This window comes from Schistocerca cancellata, chromosome 9 (genome assembly GCF_023864275.1).
Source record: "Schistocerca cancellata isolate TAMUIC-IGC-003103 chromosome 9, iqSchCanc2.1, whole genome shotgun sequence".
NCBI classification, from domain to species: Eukaryota; Metazoa; Arthropoda; class Insecta; order Orthoptera; family Acrididae; genus Schistocerca; species Schistocerca cancellata.
This window is the reverse complement of record NC_064634.1, coordinates 303,424,172-303,451,600: the sequence shown is the minus strand read 5'-3', so window position 1 is coordinate 303,451,600 and position 27,429 is coordinate 303,424,172. Positions and strand designations below refer to the sequence as shown.

Genomic DNA, 27,429 nt, shown 5'->3' with positions numbered 1-27,429 from the left:
TCAGCCAGCATATTATGACCATCGACATACTTTCGATGTAAACCCGCCCAGGCGATAGCAGAAACATCTGGTGAAGAATGACTGCTAGTCCGACACACGCACGATTCATGTTGTACGAGTGAGCGTGCTGTCCGTGTGTAGAATGGGGAATGCGCGCGATCTATGTGACTTTGATAGAGGGAAGACTGCTATGGCCTGGAGGCTCGGCACGAGCGTTTCGGAAACTCCACGATATGTCGGGTGTTCGAGGAATGCTGTGGTGAGTGTCTTCAACAAGTGGCGAAAACACGTGCAGACGTCGTGGGAGTGGGTAACCACCCCTCATTAAGGATGTCGGACGTCGTAGTATGGCAAAACAGGTAAAACAGGACAGACCGCGAACTGTGGCAGAACTAATATCAGACATTAATACTGGGCAGAGTGCAAATGCGTCTGAATATACAGTGCACCGAACACCCCCAACGATGGGCCTCCGCACTCGACGACCCATGTACGTGCCAATGTTAACACCAAGACTTCGGCAGCTAAGACTGAAATGGGCAACTGACCATCGGCACTGGACGTTGGCGCAGTGGCAGAGCGTTGCATGGTCTGATGAATCTCGATACCTTCTTCATCACGCAGATGGGAGAGCGCGAATCCGTCGTCTTCCAGGGGAACAGCTCCTTGACATTTGTACTGCGGGATGGAAACACGCTGGCGGCGGCTTCATTATGCTCTGGGTAACATTGACTTGGGCATCCATGGGTCCAGTGGAACTCGTGCAAGGCACCATGACAGCCAAAGGGTACCGTACACTGGTGCACCCCTTCGTAACGATTATGTTTCCCGAAGGAAATGGCATTTTTCGACAAGATAATAATGTGCCGTGTCACAAGGCCGGAAGTGTAATGGAGCGGTTCGACGAACACAGAGGCGAGTTTCAGTTGATGTGCTAGACCCCCGCAACTCGGCCGATCCGAACCCATCGAACACATCTGGGATATAATCAAACGTGGCGTCAGAGCACATCGGCCCCCTTTCCGAAATTTACGGGAGTTACGTGACTTGTGTGTGCAGTGCAGATGTGGTGCCAACTACTGCCAGCCACCTACCAAGGCCTCGTTGCTTTCAAGCCACGACCCCTCGCCGCTGTTATCCGTGCCAAAGGTGAGCATACCGGCTTCTGGATAGTTGGTCATAACGTCCTGGCTGGTAATGTATATATCTTGTGAATCTCCTGGTGGTCAAAGTGAAAATTTCATCACCGTAAAGATTGGCACCGTAAGGACTGGCATCGTAAGGGCATTATAACACTTCCAACCAGTGGATGAGCTGTATGAACTGCCAGTACCTGCTTACAGTGGTACATTTAACTTCAGAATTTCTAGTTTGTCTAGTGCACGACAGCTTTACAGTTGTCTCCTGTTCGCTGCAGTCTATCTCGAACAATTCCTCTCTTTATTCCGCATCACCTTCCAATTTCTAGAATAAAATACGAAGATCTGCAAAACCTGACGAAGTTTTGCCGTCCAGGTGCAGTGAAGTTCTTCAGTCAGCTTCCTCACACTCACGTGATGCGAGTACTATCGCTCAGTTATCACAACCAATGAATATTATGGAACTATTGCGTCGGTTTCGATTGACTTAGCTATTTGTTTCGCCATGCAGATTGACGACTGACTGAATTTCGGGAAATTACTTCATTCTGGTAACACACCAGATGTCAATAATGCTATTTGCAAATTGGATACACAAAGAGAACCATTCTTGTACGTATTTATATACTGATGTAATCGCAGGTCAAATATTAAGATCACTTTTTCTTATGAAACTTCCTGGCAGATTAAAACTGTGTGCCGGACCGCGAATCGAACTCAGGACCCCAGGCTGTGGCTAAGCCATGTCTCCGCAATATCCTTTCTTTCAGGAGTGCTAGTTCTGCAAGGTTCGCAGGAGAGCTTCTGTAAAGTTTGGAAGTTAGGAGACGAGATACTGGCAGAAGTAAAGCTGTGAGGACGGGGCGTGAGTCGTGCTTGGGTAGCTCAGTTGGTATAGCACTTGCCAGCGAAAGGGAAAAGTCCCGAGTTCGAGTCTCGGTCCGGCACACAGTTTTAATCTGCCATGAAGTTTCGTATCAGCGCACACAGAGTGAAAATCTCATTGGGGGGACTTTTTCTCACGTTTCGTAACAACTGACTTACCTCTTTTTTTCCTCTTCCCCTGCATTTGTCCTTGAATGGGGACGTGAGAGCGGAAAATACCACGAGGTTTCAAACAGTCACTTCTTCTCATCTTGAATAGTGAGCTGATTACACAAATCAACTACTTGGAACTGTTTGTGTTTATAGTTTATTACGCACGCAATGGCATTATTCACTGAGGTAGAATAAACTGCATACTGAAGACTCTGTACGAACACTTCAGTCCGTGAGTAAACATCTAAATAAAGGTGATCTGTTGGCAGGCTGACAAGGCAAGGCTAGGAACATGGTCCGTTCCGCACACAGTAATAGGAGCAGCACCGCAGAGAAGACGCAGGTAGTGGCGGGGTGGTTGGTACTCACCCTGAAGAGGAAGATGCCGCGGCCCTGGCTCTGCGAGACGGGCTTGCAGATCCAGACGGAGGACTCGCGGTTCCGCCTCTGGCGCGTGCACTCTGCCACCAGCTTGGTGTACTCCAGTGGCAGGTTGTATCCCAGTGGGCTGAAACGCAGCACTGCACATTACTCGAGTCGCAGGTTGTCCTGGACTGATAAAAAACAAGGAAATTAAGGCCTGTTCTAGAAAACCACATTTGTATGGGGCACTGGTAGAGAGCTGTAAAAGGAACGATGAAACTGCTCGTGCTGTAGATGGTGCTGAAACCAGGTGCACAGCATGAATATGCTTAATCCACAATAACAACACGGCTAGAAATTTTATTGCAACACTATGAAACGACGTTCAACAAACGCCCAGTTAGCATGAAGTATACAACATGCTTCGATATGTAAATGAGTAGCATCTCAGTGCAACCTCGCATAGCAGGCAGGAGGAACAATTACACGCCATATACAAGGAAATATTACAGTGTAGTCTTCTCGTTCATTTCTCTGTGCTGATGCTGGTGAACTGCCACTTACCATCCGGCGGCAACTCAACGTGGCGCGTCAGGAGTGTAAGTTACTCGCTACTCCCAGTTCACCAGCATACCGTACCGTTGCTTGTCCAGCTATGGAACGTCTGTTTACCAATTGTCCACAGGCAACGGGACCGTTTCGGACCCGCGCGAAGCGTGTGCTGGAGTCTCTTGGTGTGGATCACGTGGTACACCAAATCCAGTGTTTGAACCGCCTGTCGCCCTGATTACTGCTGAGGCGCAGAGTAGTTTTATATTTAGTGCAGTACAGGAGAGGTTGGACAAATGAATATGGCTTTTACGGCATTCTAACTGAGCACCACAACTTTGTAGTTGTATTTACGGATGGGTCTAAACTGGAGGACTCCATTGGCAGATCTATTGTTTTCCCTAATCGTGTCCTCAAGATTCGATTGCCTCAAAACTGTCTCCGACGCGGAACTACACGCGATCTTGAGGGCACTGGAACAGATGTGAGGTGTTTCGAGTGCTAAATTCCTTATCTGTTCCGAGTCCCTGAGTGCCCTTCACTCTCTACAACGCTTGTACCTAGCAGATAAAGTAGTCCAATATATCCAAGACGCGCACGTCCAATAAGAAAGGCTGGGGAAGGAGGTGTCTTTCTGCGGGTTGCCAGGACGCATGGGTATTGGGAGGAAAGAAAGTGCTGTCTTGTACACTCTGCAGCGTCTGTACCCAGAAGATAAAATAGACCAGAATATTCAGGACACCTTTCTCTGACTGCAAAGATCGGGGAAGAACGCGTCTTTCTGCTAGGTGCTAAGGCACATGGGTACAGTGGAGAACGAAAGGGCGGATATAGCAGCCAAAGAGGATTGTCGCGAACCTCAATTAGTTCAGTGTGCCATTCCCATGCATGCTATCACCTAGCTGTTGAGGTACAGAGTCATACGTCGATGGGATGACGAGTGGCTGGAAATGACAGACAATAAGCGGCGTCTGGTAAAGTCCAGTGGCACACCTCCTTCCAGCCATGCAGGCGGGATGAGGTTCTTCTCACCCATCTTCGTATAGGACACAGAACTTTGACACATGGCGTCTTCCTCTGGCGACAGGACCCTTAGATATGTAGCGATTGTGGAGTACAGATCACTGTGCGCCACATTTTACTAGACTCGGTTTTATTTTCAGACCAGAGGGTAGCAGTAGATTTGCCAACAGATCTGCCCTCAGTTTTAAGTTACAATTAAACGAATGTGATCCAAGTTTTAAGGGGCTCCGGAACGCCCTATACTTGCAATGTTAAAATAACGCTTATAAATTACATCTTTCCTCACAAAGTATTTGAGGTAGGAAGTTGAACTTTTTACAGATTATTTATTGGAATATGGGCTACAACTTAACACATGGATTTTACAAAATTTTAGTTCAGTTATTAAAGATGATTTTTTTTTCAATTGTAATGAAAATTCACAACATTTATTTGCAATTTTTTATTTATATATTCAAAAATATACAGTTTTTTGGAAAAAGGCTGTGTTAAATTATGCAGACGGTACTGTGTAACATTTACTGAAAGTTTGAAACAAATATGTTTGGAAGATCCTTAGAAAACATGTAATTAGTATGAGAAAATAAAAGTTTTGGGAATCGAGCGACAAAGATTGGATTATCTTTTTAGTGCATTCCAGGTCCATAGGATGGATTATCTTCATCCTCTGCAAACTCCTCCTCCAGCTTCCTCTTGTTCCTCCTCCTGTTTACTCTTGCTTATATTTCTAGACTCTTTACAGCCCTGTCTGCAGCCCGAAGGCGTTCCTTGTCTAAAGCAAGCATCGCTCGTACCATGTTAGAATGTTATTATTTACAGTAATAACACATACCTTTTGGCTTTCCAACATTTCTCCTTTTCTTAAAAGCCTTCAGAGGATTTCTAATAACTTTACTTTTACTCATTATTATACTTCAACAAAACAGAGACTCAGGAAACAGAATTAATTACGAATATTTTCGAGATAACGACAGAGTAAATAAACATGAAACAATCGTCAATCACACCAGCGATATATATTGAACCATCACAGGTTAGCCACAACACATACTTTATCTCACATCACTAAAATGTACCTGATGAACACGGACGTTAATAATAACACCATGTGACAGCAGTTTAACAGCGCCACAGTGGGTCACGCCCATGTAGAACACATTGCAAAAAAAATTTAAAAATAGTTGTAGTCTTCCGAATTGAATAAATTATATATCTATTAAAAGGTAATAGTCTGCAGATTCAGAAAACGCAAAAAAGTAAAAATTGAACTTTTCATGATTTTGAGCATTTCCGGAGCCCCTTAAGGATTTGTGGTGTGTCCAACTCGTTTCCTAAAATTTTAGGGAGATTTTAACAGGACGGCTATCTTTTTGTAAGAGGTCACCCAGTCACATTTCTATGAGCTGTTGTTTTAGCTCATCTGTCACTTTACTTGTATTTTTTCTATGCCATGGCACCTTCCACCCTTTCTCAGTTGTCTTATCCCGGGTTCGATTCCCGGCGGGGTCAGGGATTTTCTCTGCCTCGTGATGGCTGGGTGTTGTGTGCTGTCCTTAGGTTAGTTAGGTTTAAGTAGTTCTAAGTTCTAGGGGACTTATGACCACAGCAGTTGAGTCCCATAGTGCTCAGAGCCATTTGAACCATCAGTTGTCTTAACGTGTTTGAGATAGAGTGGTTGTGTGGGTCAACTCGAGTGATGTAGGCGTTAGTGAGTGTCATTTTGGAGATTTAACCCTTACTGTGTCACAACTTATTCAGCCATTTTAGCCACACTCGTTTCTTTTCATCTTTGCAAGGGCGCTGATAACCTCGCCGCTGAGCGCTAGTTATCACTACACACACACACACACACACACACACACACAGCGACGGGGCAGCACAAAGAAACGCACAGACTATGGTGCGTCCAACGACATTGCTGGACGCAGGATTCGCAACATATAGTTTTTTTGAGACGAATTCCTCTTAAGCTGTATCCGAGCGGGGAGGGTCCAAGGAGAACGATTAGTGCCAAATTGCATTCATCATTGTCACATGGAGCCAGCACCTGGTGTGATTGCAAGGGGTGCCTTGGATACACAAAAAGGATATTCTCTGGTTTACATAACCGATAGTTTGACTAACAGTCGTTCTATTTCTGACGTGTTAAGGCTTGTGGCTATGCATGCCTACGAGGTCTCCGCGAAGCTACGTTCCTACAAGATAAGGCAAGTCCACATGTTGCTCATGCTGTCCTGATCTCGTTGCCGAGGCTGTTCGACTGTTTCCCTGGCCAGCACATTCTCCGGACCTTCACTCACAGAGAACACCTGGTCGTGGGTTGCCGAGAGCCTGGCTCGCCACCAGCCACTGCGACTGAAGAACTCTAGCACAATGCTGAAGCCTGGAATAACGAACCCATATCTGCTATCCAAGCTCTGTTCAACCAGATGCGCAGCCGGTTGGAGCTGTTGCTGGTGTCTGAGATAGCAGCGCTGTGTACTAAATTTGGCACTCTGCGTACCCCAAATCACCCACAAATTTAATCTCGTATGCGTCCTGCTATCCTGTACATGCACAGTAACTAACATTTCGTTTTGAAAAGTTAAAACATCATCCATAGTAGAGTGTAACATTTTCATTAATAGGGCGATTAGTCGGATATTCGTTTATGTCACTTTCAAGCATCTAAAACAAAAATCTCTCAAAGTGGAAAACACTGTACATAATTTGTAAATATTACACGATGTTTAAAATCTTGAACATGGCTGGAGACAGCAACTGTAGAGCGCAATCTTCGTGAGAAAGAATCAGCCAAAACCGTTGCAATAGTAAAAAGATTTACTAAAATCTCTTGACCTAGGTTTCGACGTCTTTAAAAACGTATTCTTCAGAAACATCAATAATTGACACCTTCCCCCCCCCCCCCTCCCCTCCTCCTGTGCCTTACAAATGATGTATTTCAAGTTATTTTATATTTGACTCGTTTTATTGATTCGAAATTTTTTTTTATAACCAAATAAAACGCTGAACATTTATCCTTTCGTATTATCATACAAGCAACCATTTTTTGTCCATATTTCTAGTCAATTCGTTGCGATTCTTTCCCTGACCCATGCATACATGTACATCCACTCGCGTCCTAAACTTTCCTCAAGAGACATTGCAGTATGTCAGTTCACTAGGTGGAGTTGTGAAGCACTTTACACTCACAATTAGTACAATACGTTGTGATTTTATTCTTATGGAGGTGAATTTTATCCTTGTTTGTGCCCTATGAGTACACTGTTAACGTACCTTCACAACATTATGTAACCAATAGGAGCAAAAATTCTTCGTAAGTCAGTGATTTGTTGTCACTTTTACTTTATCGCTGAATTTTAACATGTATATAATGTTAACCATTTTAGGTGTGAATCACTGGTTCTTCTAACGAAGACGTCGATACCTAGGTCAAGTGGTTTCAATAAGCCTTTTTACTATTGCAACTAATTTGGTTGTTTTTCACGTTTTCCTCACGAAGATACAAGATGTTATAACAATCGCGTTACAGACATGACACGAGCCGTTTCCTCTACTTACACGTGAATATGAATTATCATATTTGCCGTGGAATATAAATCAAATTACTACTCCACTATGAAGCTACATTTGATATAATACTTATACAAAATAATATTGTATGTAGACGAAGACTAATTCCTTATATTACGCAACACTGCCATATTACGGACACATTTCCGATGAAATCTCAAGGACATTTCATACCGGTGGAGTGCAGCTAGGCGTTCTTGCACATAATGAACTAGGCAGTATCTTGCACCACAGGACGCATGAGAAAGAAACAATGAAACAATGTGGCATTTAAAAATTAATTGCGATAATTGTAACAGATATCATGTAGGAAAGACAGATAGGAACTTCGGGATAAAGTTGGGAGAAAATCTGAACACTAGTACCAGTAAGAAATCTTCATTTAACAACCACTTACGTTTCAATAAACACAATGTTAATGGCATTAACGCTTTGGAAGACCTACATATACTTAATAAAGGTAGGTTGAAGAAGTTAATCCGGAAACAAATATGGCTACAACAACGTCACCACAGCATACAGTATTGAAATATAAGATTGGGTGCGCCCAGGAACAGGTGATTATTGGTCCGAAGCTGTACACATCTTCTAATTTCCGTCAAAGCAATTACTTCCATAAGCAACAGAGCCGAAAGTCGTGTTATGGAAAATTCAATGTAGTCCTGTACTCAACGAATGAGAGTAGGTAGGCATATGCTGGAAACCTGCATCGCCGTTCTAGGCAAGATACTAGTGGAGGTGGATTGCCGTTACCTTCCTCCGGACGGATCACCGTCAACAGACTCTCATGTCCTCACTTCATGACGCACTGCGGAGAGATATGGAATTTAATCCAGGATATGGCTATCAGGAACTTGACGTCAGGAATTTGATGTCGGAAATTGGTCTCAGTACCTGGTATTCCTTTACCGGCCAAATACTTCCAGTACAAATTTCTCTCCGCGAGAATTCTAACACGCTTACCTATGAATCGAGAGCAGCCGCTCAGACGTACTTTGGAGAACTCGGACACTTTTTTTTTTTTTTTTCAATATTGCCTTTATCGGCGTCAGCTTCTTCGGCTTCTTAGATTTTCCATTACTATTTCTTATAAGTTCGTCATCGACACAGATGGCTTTCACCAAGGTCCACGGGAGATCTTGTCTATGTGACTTGAGGTTGTTGAAATCAAAGGAATATTCGCTTAAAATGAAACAAAATAGCAATTATACGGCATAATAAGTTGAATTCTTGAAAATGTGTAGCACTCTTATTGCTGCTGAATCACTGAACTCTCTTAAGGTCCATAAGCAGATTTTTTTCTATTGTTTGTAGAAACGCGGTGAGGAAGTGGCCAGTAGGGAAGGGGTTCGATGGGAGAAGTTTGGTCGTCAGCTAAGATGTGATCATTACAATGCTGACGAAGTTATGAAAGATAGGTCTGTATGTCGTTCGCAGGCGCTCCATTAGATACCAATGATGATTTTGAAGTTGCACATTGAAATATTAAAGATCAGGATGTGCAATTCGTAGTGCATAGTACAGGAAGTTCCCATCCATCCAAACGTAGCTGTAATGTTTGGCGGACAGAAAGAAAGGCCAGTTCGGTTGTGACAAATGGAGTGTCGCGATTCTGTCAGGTGCCGCCCTGGTGATGAGAGCCGGTTTCTTTCGGTCCAGTTCCAAAAGATGTTTTGGTCCTGACTCAAGATTTGATATTCGATGGTATCAGGAGTTCGACAATGGTTCCAGAGCGGGTTCTGTGAAAGTTCAGTTTCTTACGCGTACGCATGTTGTCGGTGCTCGCTTCATACCACGTTGCCCGAATGAAGGTGGGTATCATCCGACGGAAGACGTTGCATCATATTCTTGGCAAACTGTACTGTAGAAACTTGGTTGGTAAAGAGTATGGCGCGAGAGGGCTAAGTAATGTATTTTATATGAATGACGTGGAACTGCAGAGTACTCCCTCGCCACTTGGTTCAGGTCTTGGCGGTAGATGGCAACGCATTATGGTACAACTTTAGTAGAACCGTCTGGAGACAATGGTGAATCGATTTCCTGGTGGGAGGAAGCGTAAAGGTACCTCGGTAATGATAATAATAACGAGCGTATGGCATTGGTGGCCGGGAGATCCCTCGCGGGGCTGTTCGGCCGCCGCTCCACAAGTTCTTTAACGCCACTACGGCGACTTGCGAGTGAATGAGGCTGAAATGATGATGAAAGACACACAGCACCCAGTCATCTCGAGGCAGAGAATATCCCTGACCCCGTCGGGAATCGAACCCAGGACCCGCGCGCGAGAAGCGAGAAGGCTGCCGCAAGACCACGAGCCGCGGACGGTACCTCGGTTATAATTTCGTTAGTGTTACTGGCGATTTTGTACGCCCTTTTGAGAAGAACTACCGTGCAATGGACTACTGAAATTTTAAGCTTAATTTATCCTAGTTTGTTGGGCATGGCGGCAACTTTAAAAGATACATTGAATATATTCTCTTGACAGACTTGCCAAGATGTTGACTACAGGACTTGCTGTGCGATCAACGTTACGCATGGGCAGAGCTGCTGCTATATACTGCAGTCGCATAGGAATGTATTGGTTGATGAAAGGACTTTTTGGGTTGGTCGAGGTACCTCATGTTTTGCCTACGTAATATGGCTTGATATTTTGCATCTTAACGCGCCAGTTGATCCTTCTCATATTGTTTAAGCAGGCAGTAAAGAACATTCCCAGTGGTTTCCGGATGTTCACCCTGGCATCTGGTTCAAAATGGCTCTGAGCACTATGGGACTCAACATCTGAGGTCATCAGTCCCCTAGAACTTAGAACTACTTAAACCTCACCAACCTAAGGACATCACACGCATCCATGCCCGAGGCAGGTTTCGAACCTGCGACCGTAGCGGTCGCGCGGTTCCGGACTGAAGCGCCGAGAACCGCTAGGCCACACCGGCCGGCTCACCCTAGCAATAGAGGGTGCGTTGTAGGTGGTGCAGATGCCGACCTACATCTACATCTAAATCATACCCCGCAAGCCACTTAACGGTGTGTGGTGGACTATACTTCTGATACCACTAACTGATTCCCCCCCCCCCCCCCTTCCTTGTTCTATTCGCGAATGGCGCGTGGGAAGAATGATTGTTGGTAAGCCTCTGTATTAGCTCTACTATCTCGAATTTTGTCGTGGTCATTTCGTGAGAGGTGTGTGCGCAGAAGTAAAATGTTGTTCGACTGTTTCCGGAAAGTATTGCCTCGAAATATCAGTAGTAAAGCTCTCCGTGATGCACAACCCCTCTATTGTAGCATCTGCCACTTTTGCGCCGACCAAACGATGCTCTGACGAAACGCGCCGCTCTTCGTTTGATATCTTCTTATCCTTTGTATCAGTCCTACCTGGTAACGATCCAGACTGATGAACAATACTCAACAACAGGTTGAACAAGTGCCTTGTAAGCAATTTCTTTAGTGGATGAATTACATTTCCTCATGATTCTTCCTATGAATCTCAGTCTGGCATCTGCTTTTCCCACTGTTTGTCTTGTGTGCTCATTCCACTTAATATCGCTCCGGATAGATATTCCTATATGTTTCGTGGTAGTTACTATTTCCAGCAATTCGTCATCAATAGTGTAGTTGTACATTAGTGAATTTTTTCCTATGTGTGCACATTATATTACATTTATTTACGTTCAGGGTTAACTGCCCTGCACCATTCATCAATCCTCTGCTCGTAGATCAGTCTGCAAATTGTCACTGTCTTCCGACGTTGCTACCTTCTTATAGACGACCGCATCGTCTGCGAACAGGCTTATAGAGCTTCCGATGCGTTCTACTAGTCATTTATACACACTGCGAATAGTAACGGTCCTACCATACTTCTTTGGCTTAGACCCGAAATTACCTCTACAGCTGTCATTTTGTTCCGTTAAGAGCGACGTGTTGAGTTCTGCCTGTAAGGAAGTCTTGAATCCAATAGCAAATCTGGTCCAATACTCGAAAAGGTCGTATTTTTTTCACTAAACGGCAGTGCGGGACGCTGTCAAAAGCCTTCCTGAAGTCAAGGAACACGGTATCAACCCGAGCACCGATATCTACAGCGCTTAGATCTCATGGAGGAAAAGAGCAAGCTGATTTTCTCAAGATCTCTTTTTGTCGAATCCTTGTTCATTTTTATAGAGGAGAATTTCGTTCTCCAAAAAGGACATAATTCTTGAACCTAAAGCATGTTCCATAATTCTACAACAGATTAATGTCAAATATACACTCCTGGAAATGGAAAAAAGAACACATTGACACCGGTGTGTCAGACCCACCATACTTGCTCCGGACACTGCGAGAGGGCTGTACAAGCAATGATCACACGCACGGCACAGCGGACACACCAGGAACCGCGGTGTTGGCCGTCGAATGGCGCTAGCTGCGCAGCATTTGTGCACCGCCGCCGTCAGTGTCAGCCAGTTTGCCGTGGCATACGGAGCTCCATCGCAGTCTTTAACACTGGTAGCATGCCGCGACAGCGTGGACGTGAACCGTATGTGCAGTTGACGGACTTTGAGCGAGGACGTATAGTGGGCATGCGGGAGGCCGGGTGGACGTACCGCCGAATTGCTCAACACGTGGGGCGTGAGGTCTCCACAGTACATCGATGTTGTCACCAGTGGTCGGCGGAAGGTGCACGTGCCCGTCGACCTGGGACCGGACCACAGCGACGCACGGATGCATGCCAAGACCGTAGGATCCTACGCAGTGCCGTAGGGGACCGCACCGCCACTTCCCAGCAAATTAGGGACACTGTTGCTCCTGGGGTATCGGCGAGGACCATACGCAACCGTCTCCATGAAGCTGGGCTACGGTCCCGCACACCGTTAGGCCGTCTTCCGCTCACGCCCCAACATCGTGCAGCCCGCCTCCAGTGGTGTCGCGACAGGCGTGAATGGAGGGACGAATGGAGACGTGTCGTCTTCAGCGATGAGAGTCGCTTCTGCCTTGGTGCCAATGATGGTCGTATGCGTGTTTGGCGCCGTGCAGGTGAGCGCCACAATCAGGACTGCATACGACCGAGGCACACAGGGCCAACACCCGGCATCATGGTGTGGGGAGCGATCTCCTACACTGGCCGTACACCACTGGTGATCGTCGAGGGGACACTGAATAGTGCACGGTACATCCAAACCGTCATCGAACCCATCGTTCTACCATTCCTAGACCGGCAAGGGAACTTGCTGTTCCAACAGGACAATGCACGTCCGCATGTATCCCGTGCCACCCAACGTGCTCTAGAAGGTGTAAGTCAACTACCCTGGCCAGCAAGATCTCCGGATCTGTCCCCCATTGAGCATGTTTGGGACTGGATGAAGCGTCGTCTCACGCGGTCTGCACGTCCAGCACGAACGCTGGTCCAACTGAGGCGCCAGGTGGAAATGGCATGGCAAGCCGTTCCACAGGACTACATCCAGCATCTGTACGATCGTCTCCATGGGAGAATAGCAGCCTGCATTGCTGCGAAAGGTGGATATACACTGTACTAGTGCCGACATTGTGCATGCTCTGATGCCTGTGTCTATGTGCCTGTGGTTCTGTCAGTGTAATCATGTGATGTATCTGACCCCAGGAATGTGTCAATAAAGTTTCCCCTTCCTGGGACAATGAATTCACGGTGTTCTTATTTCAATTTCCAGGAGTGTAGATGCATGTAATTGTGTACTCTGTCCTACAGCCCTTCTTGAGAACAGGCATGACCAGCGTTTTTTTTCCAGTCGCTAGTACGCTCGTTGCTCCAGCGACACATAACAAACAGTTGCTAGAAGGGGAACAAGTTCTTTCGTATAATCTCTGTAGAATCTTATAGGTATCTCATCTGGTTCTGATGTCTTTTCACCGGCCCCGGTGGCCGAGCGGTTTTAGGCGCTTCAGTTCGGAACCGCGCGACTGCTACGGTCGCTGGTTCGAATCCTGCCTCGGGCATGGATGTGTGTGATGTCCTTAAGTTAGTCAGGTTTAAGTAGTTCTAAGTTCTAGGGAACTGATGATCTCAGATGTTAAGTCCCATATTGCACAGAGTCATTATAGGCAGTTTGATGTCTTTTCACTACCAAGCCATTGTAGTTGTTTTTCTACTCCGAATTTGGTTTTCTCAATTTCAACGTTCATACGATGATTGAGAGCAGGGAATGTGTTACGATCTTCCGCAGCGAAACAATTTCGAAGGACTGATTTTAGTATTTTGTCAACGGCCTTGCCGCAATGGCAACGCAGGTTTCCGTCAGATCACCGAAGTGCTGTTGGGCTTAGCTAGCACTCTAATGGATGATCGTTCGGGTCTGCCGAGTGCTGTTCGTAAGCAGCGTGGACTCAACCCTTGCGAGGTCAACTGAGGAACTGAACAGATGATTTCGAACCGCTTACTGATTTTACATAAGATCAAAACCTCTTAGGGTTTTTACTCAGATCGGTTGACAAAATTTTACTTTCAGTTCTTTGAGTGCTTCTCTTAGTGCTCTCCATATGCTCATTTTCACTTCGTTGAGCTTTTGTTTGTCAGCTAGGTTTCGTCTTCTCTATTTCTGAGATAAAGCTCTCTTTGTTTACATAGGAGTTCTGTACTACCGTTACAGGTAAAATGGCAGATTTGTGTATGTCGCAGAATGCACCACTGTACTGTCTGTAACCGCAATCTGCTGGGTGAGCTGTGTGCCTCTGTCATCTTCGAGTATCAAGGTAACTTCTCCTGGGTAGGTTCGGACGAATGTTATAAGACCATATACCTAGACTGATGACCGATATTGTGTGATGGAGATGTTGTTGCAAAAATTCTATGGCGATCTCGAACAAACTAGCGGATAGAGGGCAGCCCTCTCAAAGTCCTCTTTGAGAATAGGTTGCTTTCGTGAACCTTTAATTTATTTTTAATCTTAAGGCTGTGTCACTGATACATGAGGCAGTGAGGTCATTAAAGGTGGCGTGAAAAACGAGAGCAGACATTGAGTGCAATAGGTAACCATAACCCGTAGGGTCATACGCTCTTTCTAGGTCTAAAAATGCGGCAGTTGTGTTCGCCTGCCTAGTCATGTACGAAACCTGTCTAAAAAGTATCCGACCTTTGGCCAGAAAAAAAAAATTTCGAATACCTGACGGGGTTGGGACCATAATCCCCTTCAAAGTAGACCCCTTGTGCTTGCACACACTTAGCCCACCGATCCTTCCACTGCCGGAAACACCTCTGGAAGTCTTCTTTTGGAATGGTGTTCAACTCCGTCGCCGTATTCCGCATTACCTATTCTCTACTCTCAAAACAGCGTCTTCAATTTTGGAAACAATCAGAAGTCGTAAGGACCCGTGTCTGGAGAGTAGGGAGGTTGGCGAACGGCTGTAATTCCACGTTTGGTCAAGAAATTTTGGATCAAGTGGGATGAATGTGCGGGGGCATTGTCGTGATGCAGTTGCCATATTTTCGCCGTCCACATGTCTGGTCTTTTGCGCCGAACTGCGTAACGGCGTCGCTGAAGAACACCTTGATAGTAGTCCTTTGTCACTGTTTGTCCTTCCGGTGCGTATTCGTGATGCACAATTCCACGGACATCTAAGAAGACAGTCAGCGAAACCTTGATTTTGCTTCGCACCTACCGCACTTTCTTCGCCCTTGGAGACTCGGATGGCTTCCATTGCGACGATTGTCTTTTTGTTTTTGGGCCGTACCCGTACACCCACCATTCATCTCCAGTTATCACAGTGTGCAGAAACCCAAGATCAGTGTTGGTGGTGTCCAGAAGGTCCTGTGAAACGTGAAAACGGAGGTCTTTTTGTTCCGGCGACAACAACTTGGGCACGAATTTCGCAGCCACTCGGTACATGTTCAAATCATCACGCATAATTGGACGTGCAGAATCTTTACTCACTCCAACCTCTTGGACGATCTCCTGCACAGGCACACGACGAGCTGCCATCACCAAATTTTGCACGGTCTCAAAAACAGCTCCACTCCGAGCAGTTTGGGGCCTGTCAGAACGCTGGTCATTCTCTGCTGAAGTGCGGCCATTTTTGAACCGGTTGAACCACTCTCCATCTGTGTTGCACACATCGCATCTTCTGCAAACACCTGCTGAATCTTACGAATTGTTTCGTTCTGAGAATCAGCAAGCTAATTTGATGCAATATCTGTGCTCAGCACGTTCAGTCATCTTGAGAGAATCGGTAATCCGACGAACACGTTGAGTAGCACCTCACTCAGTGGCCGACAGGCAGCGACTGACACGCTGGAAGGCTGGGACAAAATTCACGCATGCGCATAAAGGTCTCTTCTTTTACTGTGTACAGTAGCGCCGTGCTATCGTCTGTATTTTGAGCCGGAAAATCAGAGGTCGGATATTTTTTAGACAGACTTGGTATAGAAGGTCTCCATAATGGGCTAGAAAGTGCATTACTGATCGCCCCTCAATGTCACTGTGTTATCTTCCGTTTCGGAGCCTGATGGTCACTGAGTGACTGAATAGGTGATTTCAAACCGCTTACTGGTTTTAAATAAGATCAAACCCTTTTAGGCTTTTTACTCAGACTGGCTCACAAAAATTTAATTTCAGTTCATTGAGTACTTCAGACACACGATATAAAAAGTTGCAGTCTGTCGTTGAGAGCGTGCGTCAACAATTTGAACTCAGAGTTCAACAACGCCATCGGCAAAGTCACAGCTTTCGTCGTTTGGTGAATGAGTACAGTGATTGTCTTAGTGAAATCTGCTTGTACAGTCGCGTCCTGAAGCAGTTTTTTTTTTTAAATCGTCGCTGTCAAGTCGCTGAAGAGATGCCAATAGCGCATGTACGAGGGTGGCTTGATAAGTCTGGTAAACTTCCATGAGAGAATGGAATGTTTTTGTTGCACCTTCAAGATTGGTTGTTGTTGTCGTTGTGGTCTTCAGTCCTGAGACTGGTTTGATGCAGCTCTCCATGCTACTCTATCCTGTGCAAGCTTCTTCGTCTCGCAGTACCTACTGCAACCTACATCCTTCTGAATCTGCTTAGTGTATTCATGTCTTGGTCTCCCTCTACGATTTTTACCCTCCAGGCTGCCCTCCAATACTAAATTGGTGATCCCTTGATGCCTCAGAATATGCCCCTTCTCCTAGTCAAGTTGTGCCACAAATTTCTCTTCTCTCCAATTCTACTCAGTTCAAAAGGTTGGTAAGCTTGATTATTCCAAGTATTGTATAAAGAATTACAACAATGTTCAATGCACAAGTCATTGTTGACAGCCGTCTGAATTCGTCAGTACAGAACTGGTGTGCAATAATGAATCCAGGTTTCATCATCAGTCACGAATAGGCGCAAAAAGTGTAGCGAACTGCGATTAAACGTCGCCAGATACGCAAAAAAGTTCCTTTTCATCAAGATAATGCACCATCTCACACATCAGTGATAACAGTGACGAAAGTTCATGAACTGGGCTTCGAATTCATTCGTCATCCACCCTCTTCACCAGACTTAGCCCCGAATGACTTCTTGCTGGTCCCTAACTTGAAACTTTGGCTTTTCGTCAAGTGAGGAAGTGATAGTAGCAGTCATCGGAGATTTTGCAAAGTTTGACAGAACCTATTTTTTCGATGGGATGGAAAAGCTGGAGAATCGCTGAACGAAGTGTATTTCCCTCAATGAGACCATGCTGAGCAGTAAGGTGAGTTGTTTACGAAACAAGCTTTTTTTTCTGTTTTACCAGACCCGCGGTCAGAGATTTACGTCAGTCTTGTTAGAGCGAAAGTTTAATAGATAAGTTGGCGATTACGCTCGAAAACGAGCTACAAGTCGCTCACGCGATTACTGTGGACTGCAGACAGGCCGGGAGTTGAACTCTACCTCCTGTGAACTCCGTAAGACCGAAACTATTCGTTGGGGTATTAACATTGGCTGAATTCACTTTGCGCCAGCACTAACAACTCGTAAGCTAGCCACGTGTTTGCCGGCCAGAGTGGCCGTGCGGTTCTAGGCGCTACAGTCTGGAGCCGAGCGACCGCTACGGTCGCAGGTTCGAATCCTGCCTCGGGCATGGATGTGTGTGATGTCCTTAGGTTAGTTAGGTTTAATTAGTTCTAAGTTCTAGGCGACTGATGACCTCAGAAGTTCAGTCGCATAGTGCTCAGAGCCATTTGACCCTAGCCACGTGACACAGCAGCATGACTGGCTAGCTGGCTACCTTTCCAGTGTTATCTCGTGCAGCTGTTCCGCTCGGTGAAGCTACAGGTGCGCCAACTCACCAATGTGGCAGACAGAAACCTCGCTTGTCGTCGTGTGTTCACCACTTTACCGTGCATCTTACGAGGTTCACTGGAAACATATCGTGTACATATGAAACGTGACTGCCTCGGCAGCAAGGTGGGGGGCGGACCTCGTGCTAACGGCGGTAGGCGGACGAGACAGGACAGCCAGCGACCGCGGCACGTGCGTGCCTGCACGACATGACGGCCGCTCCAGACCGACTCCTTAATTAAAGAGCGCACTCGGTGCGCGCTCTGATTTATCGTGGCGTCTGCCCCCGAATATATTATTCGGATAAATCAGACGAGCCGTCGCAGCTCTGCCGATAAGCGCGTTATTATCGTCTGCGGGACTTATGCGTCACCTGCACGACACACCCCGGCACGTGATGCATGCTCGTAATTGCAGCCGCTCTCCCCGTTCATTTGAACTCGAGCGGCCCACGCAATAGTTACTCGCGGGAGATATATGCCCGTGTATACGATGCACGGAGTCGTCCACTGTTATTTCGCTACCGTACAGAGCCAGAGCCATTATATCGCCCCATTGTAGTGGGTGATGCTTTTTGGGCCATTACGGAAAATCGACACACCACGAACGAATTATACGAATGGGGCGCGGATCGGTAGTTGTGAACTACAGGTACAGAGGAACAAATGATAACAATTTCAGAAAAATTGGATTATTTGTTCAGGAGAAAGATCTTGACAAACTGTGTAAGTCAATAACGCATTGGCCCACCTCTGGCTCTTATGCGAGCAGTTTTTCGGCTTGACACTGATTGACAGAGCTGGATATCCTCCTGAGAAACATCGTGCCAGATTATGTCCAGTTGGTGGTTAGGTCTTCGAAATACCGAGTTGGTTGGAGGGCCCCGCTCGTAATTTTCGGAGCCTTTTTAGTTGGGGAGGGGGGGGGGGGGGAGGAGATCCGGCGGCCTTGCTGGCAAAGTAGGGTTTGCACGCACTAAGGCAACTTTCACTGTGTGCGGGTGGACATTATCTTGTTGAAATGTAATTCCAGGGTGGCTCGTCACCGAACGCTACAAAACGGGGCGTAGAATATCGTCGATGTACCACTGTCTCTAAGGGTGCTGCAGGTGACAACCAAAGGAGTTATGAAATAAAATGGCACTCCTCACTGTCGAGTTGTATGACGGGTGACATTCAAGTTTGTGTCCCACCGCTGTCCAGGGCGTCTCGCTGGTCATCGGGTCCCAGTTCGTACTGAGACTCATCACTGAAGACTATTCTACTCCAGTCAATGAGATTCCAGGCCGAAGACGTATCTGAAACGCCTAGGCAGCGGTGGGATAGCAACCAGACAGTCGCCAGCCATACAGCCCAACAACCAGGAGTGAAAGTCTGGGGTACCATTTACTTTCATAACAGGAACCCTTTGGTTGCCACCCGCGACATCCTAACAGCACAGCGCTACGTCGACGATATTCTACGCCCCGTTTTATTGCTCTTCACGGCAAGCTCTGCTAGGCCTGCATTTTAGCAATATAATGTCCACCTGCAGACAGAGACAGTCTTTAGTGTTTGTTCTCATGCTTGGCAAACCCTACCTTGCCCAGTAAGGTCACTGGATCTCCCCCAATTCAAAACATTTTGAGCATTATGGGCAGGGCTCTCTAACCATCTAGCGATTTTGATGATCTAACGCCTCAGTCGGAAAGAATATAGCACGATATCGCTGAGGGGGACATCGAACAACTCTGTCGGTCAATTCCAGGCCGAATAGCTGCTTCATAAGGACCAGACGTGGACCAACGCGTTATTGCCTTGATAGATTTGTAAAGCTCTTTCTCTTGACTACATGATCTAGTTTTTCTGAAATTGAAATTATTTGTTTATCTGAGCCTGTACATCACAACTATAGATTTCCGTCCCATTCGGATCATTCGTTTCGTGGCGTTTCGTTTTTCTCTTTATCTTACAATGTACACTCCTGGAAATGGAAAAAAGAACACATTGACACCGGTGTGTCAGACCCACCATACTTGCTCCGGACACTGCGAGAGGGCTGTACAAGCAATGATCACACGCACGGCACAGCGGACACACCAGGAACCGCGGTGTTGGCCGTCGAACGGCGCTAGCTGCGCAGCATTTGTGCACCGCCGCCGTCAGTGTCAGCCAGTTTGCCGTGGCATACGGAGCTCCATCGCAGTCTTTAACACTGGTAGCATGCCGCGACAGCGTGGACGTGAACCGTATGTGCAGTTGACGGACTTTGAGCGAGGGCGTATAGTGGGCATGCGGGAGGCCGGGTGGACGTACCGCCGAATTGCTCAACACGTGGGGCGTGAGGTCTCCACAGTACATCGATGTTGTCGCCAGTGGTCGGCGGAAGGTGCACGTGCCCGTCGACCTGGGACCGGACCGCAGCGACGCACGGATGCACGCCAAGACCGTAGGATCCTACGCAGTGCCGTAGGGGACCGCACCGCCACTTCCCGGCAAATTAGGGACACTATTGATCCTGGGGTATCGGCGAGGACCATTCACAACCGTCTCCATGAAGCTGGGCTACGGTCCCGCACACCGTTAGGCCGTCTTCCGCTCACGCCCCAACATCGTCCAGCCCGCCTCCAGTGGTGTCGCGACAGGCGTGAATGGAGGGGCGAATGGAGACGTGTCGTCTTCAGCGATGAGAGTCGCTTCTGCCTTGGTGCCAATGATGGTCGTATGCGTGTTTGGCGCCGTGCAGGTGAGCGCCACAATCAGGACTGCATACGACCGAGGCACACAGGGCCAACACCCGGCATAATGGTGTGGGGAGCGATCTCCTACACTGGCCGTACACCACTGGTGATCGTCGAGGGGACACTGAATAGTGCACGGTACATCCAAACCGTCATCGAACCCATCGTTCTACCATTCCTAGATCGGCAAGGGAACTTGCTGTTCCAGCAGGACAATGCACGTCCGCATGTATCCCGTGCCACCCAACGTGCTCTAGAAGGTGTAAGTCAACTACCCTGGCCAGCAAGATCTCCGGATCTGTCCCCCATTGAGCATGTTTGGGACTGGATGAAGCGTCGTCTCATGCGGTCTGCACGTCCAGCACGAACGCTGGTCCAACTGAGGCGGCAGATGGAAATGGCATGGCAAGCCGTTCCACAGGACTACATCCAGCATCTGTACGATCGTCTCCATGGGAGAATAGCAACCTGCATTGCTGCGAAAGGTGGATATACACTGTACTAGTGCCGACATTGTGCATGCTCTGTTGCCTGTGTCTATGTGCCTGTGGTTCTGTCAGTGTGATCATGTCATGTATCTGACCCCAGGAATGTGTCAATAAAGTTTCCCCTTCCTGGGACAATGAATTCACGGTGTTCTTATTTCAATTTCCAGGAGTGTATAAACAGCCAAAAACGTTACGGAGACGCGGCACTATTACTCGATCTTCACGTGGATAACAGCTGTGTGTGCATTCTGCAGAGTGAATCTAGATAAGTGCCATGACTTAAGTTGCCATTGACTACTACACTATGTGATCAAAAGTATCCGGACACTTGGCTGAAAATGACTTACAAGTTCGTGGCACCCTCCATCGGTAATGCTGGAATTCAGTATGGTGTTGGCCCACCCTTACCCTTGATGACAGCTTCCACTCTCACAGGCATACGTCCAATCAGGTGCTGGAAGGTTTCTTGGGGAATGGCAGCCCATTCTTCATGGAGTGCTGCACTGACGAGAGGTATCGATGTCGGTCGGTGAGGCATGACATGAAGTCGGCGTTCCAAAACATCCCAAAGGTGTTCGATAGGATTCATGTCAGGATTCTGTGCAGGTCAGTCCATTACAGGGATGTTATCGTCGTGTAACCACTCCGCCACAGACCGTGCGTTATGAACAGGTGCTCCATCGTGTTGAGAGATGCAATCTCCATTCCCGAATTTGTCCTTCAACAGTGGTAAGCAAGAAGGTGCTTAAAACATCAACGTAGGCCTGTACTGTGATAGTGCCACGCAAAACAACAAGGGGTGCAAAACCCCTACATGAAAAACACGACCACACCATAACACCATCGCCTCCAAATGTTACTGTTGGTACTACACAAGCTGGCAGATGACGTTCACCGTGCATTCGCCATTCCTGCACTCTGCCATCGGATTGCCACATTGTGTACCGTGATTCCTCACTCCAAACAACGTTTTTCCACTGTTCAATCGCCCAATGTTTACGCTCCTTACACCAAGCTAGTCATCGTTTGGCATTTTCCGGCGTTATGTGTGGCTTATGAGCATCCGCTCGACCATGAAATCCAAGCTTTCTCACCTCCCGCCTAACTGTCATAGTACTTGCAGTGGATCCTGATGCAGTTTGGAATTCCTGTGTGATGGTCTGGATAGATGTCTGCCCATTACACATTACGACCCTCTTCAACTGTCGGCGGTCTCTGTCAGTCAACAGACGAGGTCGTCCTGTATGCTTTTGTGCTGTACGTGCCCTTTCACGTTTCCACTTCACTATCATATCGGAAACAGTGGACCTAGGGATGTTTAGGAGTGTGGAAATCTCGACACATGTGACACCCAATCACCTGATCACGTTCGAAATCCGTGAGTTCCCTGAGCGCCTCATTCTGCTCTCTCACGATGTGTAATGACTGCTGATGTCGCTGATATGGAGTATCTGGCTGTAGGTGGCAGCACAATGCACCTAGTATGAAAAACGTGTCCGGATACTTTTGATCACATAGTGTATATTCTGCACCGTCTGATATTCTACGCAACCATAGAACTTGGGATGTTATTTCGCAGAGGTTTTCTTGTCAGTCCTCACCTACGCTAACAGTGCACCCCACAGGACCTGAAGAAGACAAGGTCGCTCTTCCCAATATTCTTGAGAAAATGTAATCAACAACTTCGATGAACACCCGAAAGCACATCACTAATGAATCACGCCGAGAAAACCTGAGAGCCCTCTTAGCAGTATGTATCGCTAGCGGTAAATCCACGTCTCTCTCTCTCACTGTACAGTGACCCTCACACAATTCTCTAGCAATTTGTAGTCATAATGAAGCCACGTGACAGCAGCTGAAATTGGCGATTACAACGTTTCCATTGTACCGAGAGAAATGCCGCACTGTATAACACTACCTGGCATCCGCTAGATAAAGTATATTCACACAAATAAAAAATGTCTCTGCTCACTGTCTCAGATTCATGTTTTAGATTATATGATGTTCTGTACTTTGCCTCTCGGTAATGTCACATGCCGCGTCAGTTCAAGTTTTTCAAAATCTTTGTTGTTAGTTGGGCAAAATGTTGCAGTTGAAACAAATACCTCGCTTTACTTCCATTGTGACTGCACTCCAGTACTGCACCCAGAGAAACAGAACACGCCCACAGCATATGCGTGTTGCCTCCAGACCCGGTGCTTGCGTCACATTTACAAAATGGGAAGTTCTTCTTTTCAAAATTATAATAATTACACAAATTTCACAAATTCTGGGGTTATAACCTATCCTTAAATGCTAAATGTTGCTAATGAATTAGCCAGAATGGCCACAGTTAACTAAATTTAGTTGTCATTAATGAATTAACGACATTCTGTTCTACTCATGGAGGAAAACTCTGCACATAGTATGGAGCATAGATGAATCTACATGATTACTCTGACCTCACACTTACAAGGTAAGTATTTGGCAGACAGTTTGTAGAAAACCTTTTGGACTATTTCTCGATCATTACAGTTTCAACCATCAATTGGGAAAAATTAACACCAAAACAGTTCCTCACGAGCTCTGATTTATCTCTCTCTCTTTCGTTTTTCTTTTACGATGATCACTTCTCACTGTGTAAGTGGACACCAAGAAAACAATTTCTGATTCGAAAGCGAGAGTCGGTTAGGAAAATTTCGTGAAAAGTTCTTGACGTTACGGAAAACTTTTTTCTAAATGATTGTCACTGCAACTCGTTTATCACGTGTGTGACACTCTCTCCTCAGATTCGCGATTATCCAAAGCGAGCTGCCCCTCTTTGAAATTTTTTGAAGTCCTTCATCAATCCTATCTGGCAAGCATCCCACACCTTGCAGCAATACTCCATAAGAGGATGGAGAAGAGTAATGTAAACAGTCTCTTCACAGATTTGCTACGTCTTTCTAACTATTCTGTCAATAAAACGCAGCCTTTCGTTCGCCTTCCTCACAACATTTTCTTTGTGATGGTTCCAATTTAAGTTGTTTGGAACTATAATCGCTAGGCATTTAGTTGATCCACAACCTTTAAACTTGTTTTATTTGCCACGTAATTGAAATTGAACTGAAGTTCCTCAGTACTCAAGCGGAAGACGTCACATTTTTATTGTTTTGGGCCAACTACCGCTTTTCGTATCATACATATATCTTGTCTGAATAATTTTGCAACTTCGTTTTTATCTTCTGATGACTTTACTAGACGGTATGCGACAGCATCAACTCCAAACTGGTGAGAGAGCTGCTCATGTGGATTAAGAACGTTGTAGGAAAGCTAGAAAATTTGAAAAGGAAAACGGAAAGGCTCAATCTAGATATAGTATGGGCCAGTAAGGTGAAATGGAAAGAAGATAAGGAATTCTGGTCAAATCAATGCAGGGTATAGTATCAGCAGCCGCAGAAAATGGCATAACGGGGGTAGGATTCACTATCAATAGGAAGGAAGGTCAGAGAGTTTGTTACTGTGAACAGTTCAGTTATGCAGTTCTCCGACTACAATAGTTAGAGTATACATCCTGACGCCGCAAGCAGAAGAACAACGGATAGAGAAAATTTATGAGGATATTCAGCAGTTAGTTCATTATATACAGAGAGATGAAAATCCAGAAATCATAGGGATTATAACGCGGTTGCAGGAGAAGCAATAGAAGAAAATGTTAATGGGGAATATGGCTTGGCAGCTTGGAATGAAGAGAAGAAAGACTAATTGAGCTCTGCAATAAATTCCAGATGTTAATAGAGAATACCTTGTTCAAGAATCACAAGAGCAGCGGGTGTACTTGGAACAGACCCGAAGACATGGAAAGATTCCAGTTGGATTACATCGTGGTCAGACAGAGATTCCGAAACCAGATATTGGATTCTAAAGCGCACCCAAGAGCAGATTTAGACTCAGATCACGATTTAGTAATGATGAAGAGTAGACTGAAGTTTAAGAGCATCGTCCGGAAGAATCAGAGTGGAAGGAAGTGGGATACTGAAGCACTGAGAAATGACGAGATGCTCTTCAAGTTCACGAAGGATGTGGATACTGCGATAGGAGGCAGTTTAGTTGAAAGGGAATGGATATCTTTAAAAAGGGAAATCACAGATGATGGAGAGTCAATCATAAGTACAAGGAAGGGAGCTCCAAAGAAACCTTCGATACCAGAAGAAATTTTATTCATCATAATCGATGTTTTTGGAAAGTCTGCACCTGTGTCATTCATGATGTAAATAATGATAAACTTCACCAGTTACTTATTTTTCATGCTTAGTACAACGCGTTTCGAGAGTTTATTCTTATTTTAAAGTGTATTTGTTTCCATAAATATTTTGCTTGATGTTTGCATGTGTGATTTTCTGTCTCTCTTGCACTTAGTTGTCGTGTTGAGGTGATCAAATATTGTGCTCCCTCCATTACACATAATATCACACGCATGCAAATAATCATCTGCAGTGTTTGTTTTTGTAATCATAACACGCTACATCTGCAATTGGTCGCGAAATTAGAACCACAGTGAAAATCAGTTTGTGCGTTGCGAAATGTCTGTAATATGCCCATCTATTGCATCACGTCGCATTTCTCAGTTCTGAGCGCACAATGAACACGTAAAGATGTCTTCAACAATAGTGGCTCCGCTTGTTGTGAAGTAGGGCCCCTTCTGATTTCATGCATCCTACATAACATAACTGTCATGCGTTTCCTTCTTCACGACAAGAAGCAATGACGGAAATAAAAGAAAGGTTCAAAAGTGGGATCAAAATTCAGGGTGAAAGGATATCAATGATAAGATTTGCTGATGACATTGGTATTCTCAGCGAAAGTGAAGAAGAATTACTGGATCTGTTGAATGTGTTGAATGGTATGAATAGTCTATTGAGTACAGAATATGGATTGAGAGTAAAACGGTAAAAGAAAAATAATGAGAAGTAGCAGAAATGAGAATAGCGAGAAACTTAACATCAAAATTTGTGACTACGAAGTAATTGAAATCTACTACCTACGAAGTAAAATAATTCGTGGTGGCTGAAGCAAGGAGGGCATAGAAAGCAGACTAGCACAGCCAAGAGGACATTCCTGGACAAGAGAAATCCACTGGTATCGTGCATAGGCCTTAATTTGAGAAAGAAATTCCTGAGAATGTACGTTTTGAGCACACAGCATTATATGATAATGAATCATGTACATACACAAAGCAGGAACGGAAGGGCATCGAGGTCTTTAAAATATAGTGCTAAAAAAATGTTGAAAATTAGGACTGATAAGATAAGAAAATTGGAGATTCTCCATAGAATCCGTGGAGAAAGGAACATGTTTTAAGGCATCAAGGAATAAACTCAAGAGGGTAAAAACTGTACAGGAAATCAGAGATTGGAGTACAGTTGCAATAAATTTGGAGGTAGGATGCACGTGCTATTCAGAGATGAAGAGGTTGGCAAGGGAGAGGAATTCGTGGCGGGGCGCATCAAACCAGTCAGAACACTTAATTATATTCCTAGCTCCTACCCCCCCCCCCCCCCCAGCCCCCCACCTTCAAAAAAGTGTATGTTAGGTGCCCTTTACGTAACTCAGGCGTGACTACCAGTCACTAATGTAGTTCAGTCGTTTATCCACAACACGAAAACAGAAATTTCCACACATAAGGGTTGATTAATACGTAAGGAATGTTGGCGTTCCGACACTACTACAAAGTGGAAAAACAGTTTACCGAAAACAGTCAATTATGGGTAGGCTGGTAGGGGAACCGGCGTTCGATTTTGGTGTCTTAACGCCAATCGATTGCTCTGAAGAGCTCGTAAAATATGAAAGCAACTATAAATTTCTTTGTCGTTCGGAGTCGTTAAGGGCAACTGGGGGAGCGAGTAGAAAAAATAAAACTTTACTCCTTGTTTGAGAAACGAAAAATGACCTGAAATAAATTAATGGTGAATTCTAAAATGCGTTATAAAAAACAAAATCGTACGGCACCAATACTGTTAACACGAATGGAGAGTATCATTCTACTGTTTTCTGCAACAGAATAGATTTATGTAAGATTCTTAAAGATTGATTGCATTATATTTTCAGCGGTTTTCATGCAGCCATTGAAATCGCTGAACACAACGTACTTTTGCAATCTGAGACAAGCACGCGGTAAGGAAAATAGTAGCTGTCTTTATAGGTAAGTAGACTGTCGTAGAGTATGTGAATTATCGTAAACGTGCAGTTCTTAAATCAAGTAAAAGCACTGTTCTCTACATTCAGTTTTACTGTTAATTAATTTTTTATTAAATGTAGTCGTAGAAGAATAGTAGCAGACGCCAAACAAGCTACAGATGAACCCGTGA

General features: G+C 45.6%; 1 protein-coding gene across 1 annotated transcript in view; it reads right to left on the bottom strand.

The window, feature by feature from the left end:
• LOC126101371 (uncharacterized) overlaps positions 1 to 27,429 on the bottom strand; it is a 422,171-nt gene that overhangs the window by 144,024 nt on the left and 250,718 nt on the right. The window contains exon 5 of the mRNA XM_049912038.1: positions 2,547 to 2,685. Coding sequence (XP_049767995.1) covers positions 2,547 to 2,685 — 139 coding nt within the window. The remainder of the gene's footprint in view (positions 1 to 2,546; positions 2,686 to 27,429) is intronic.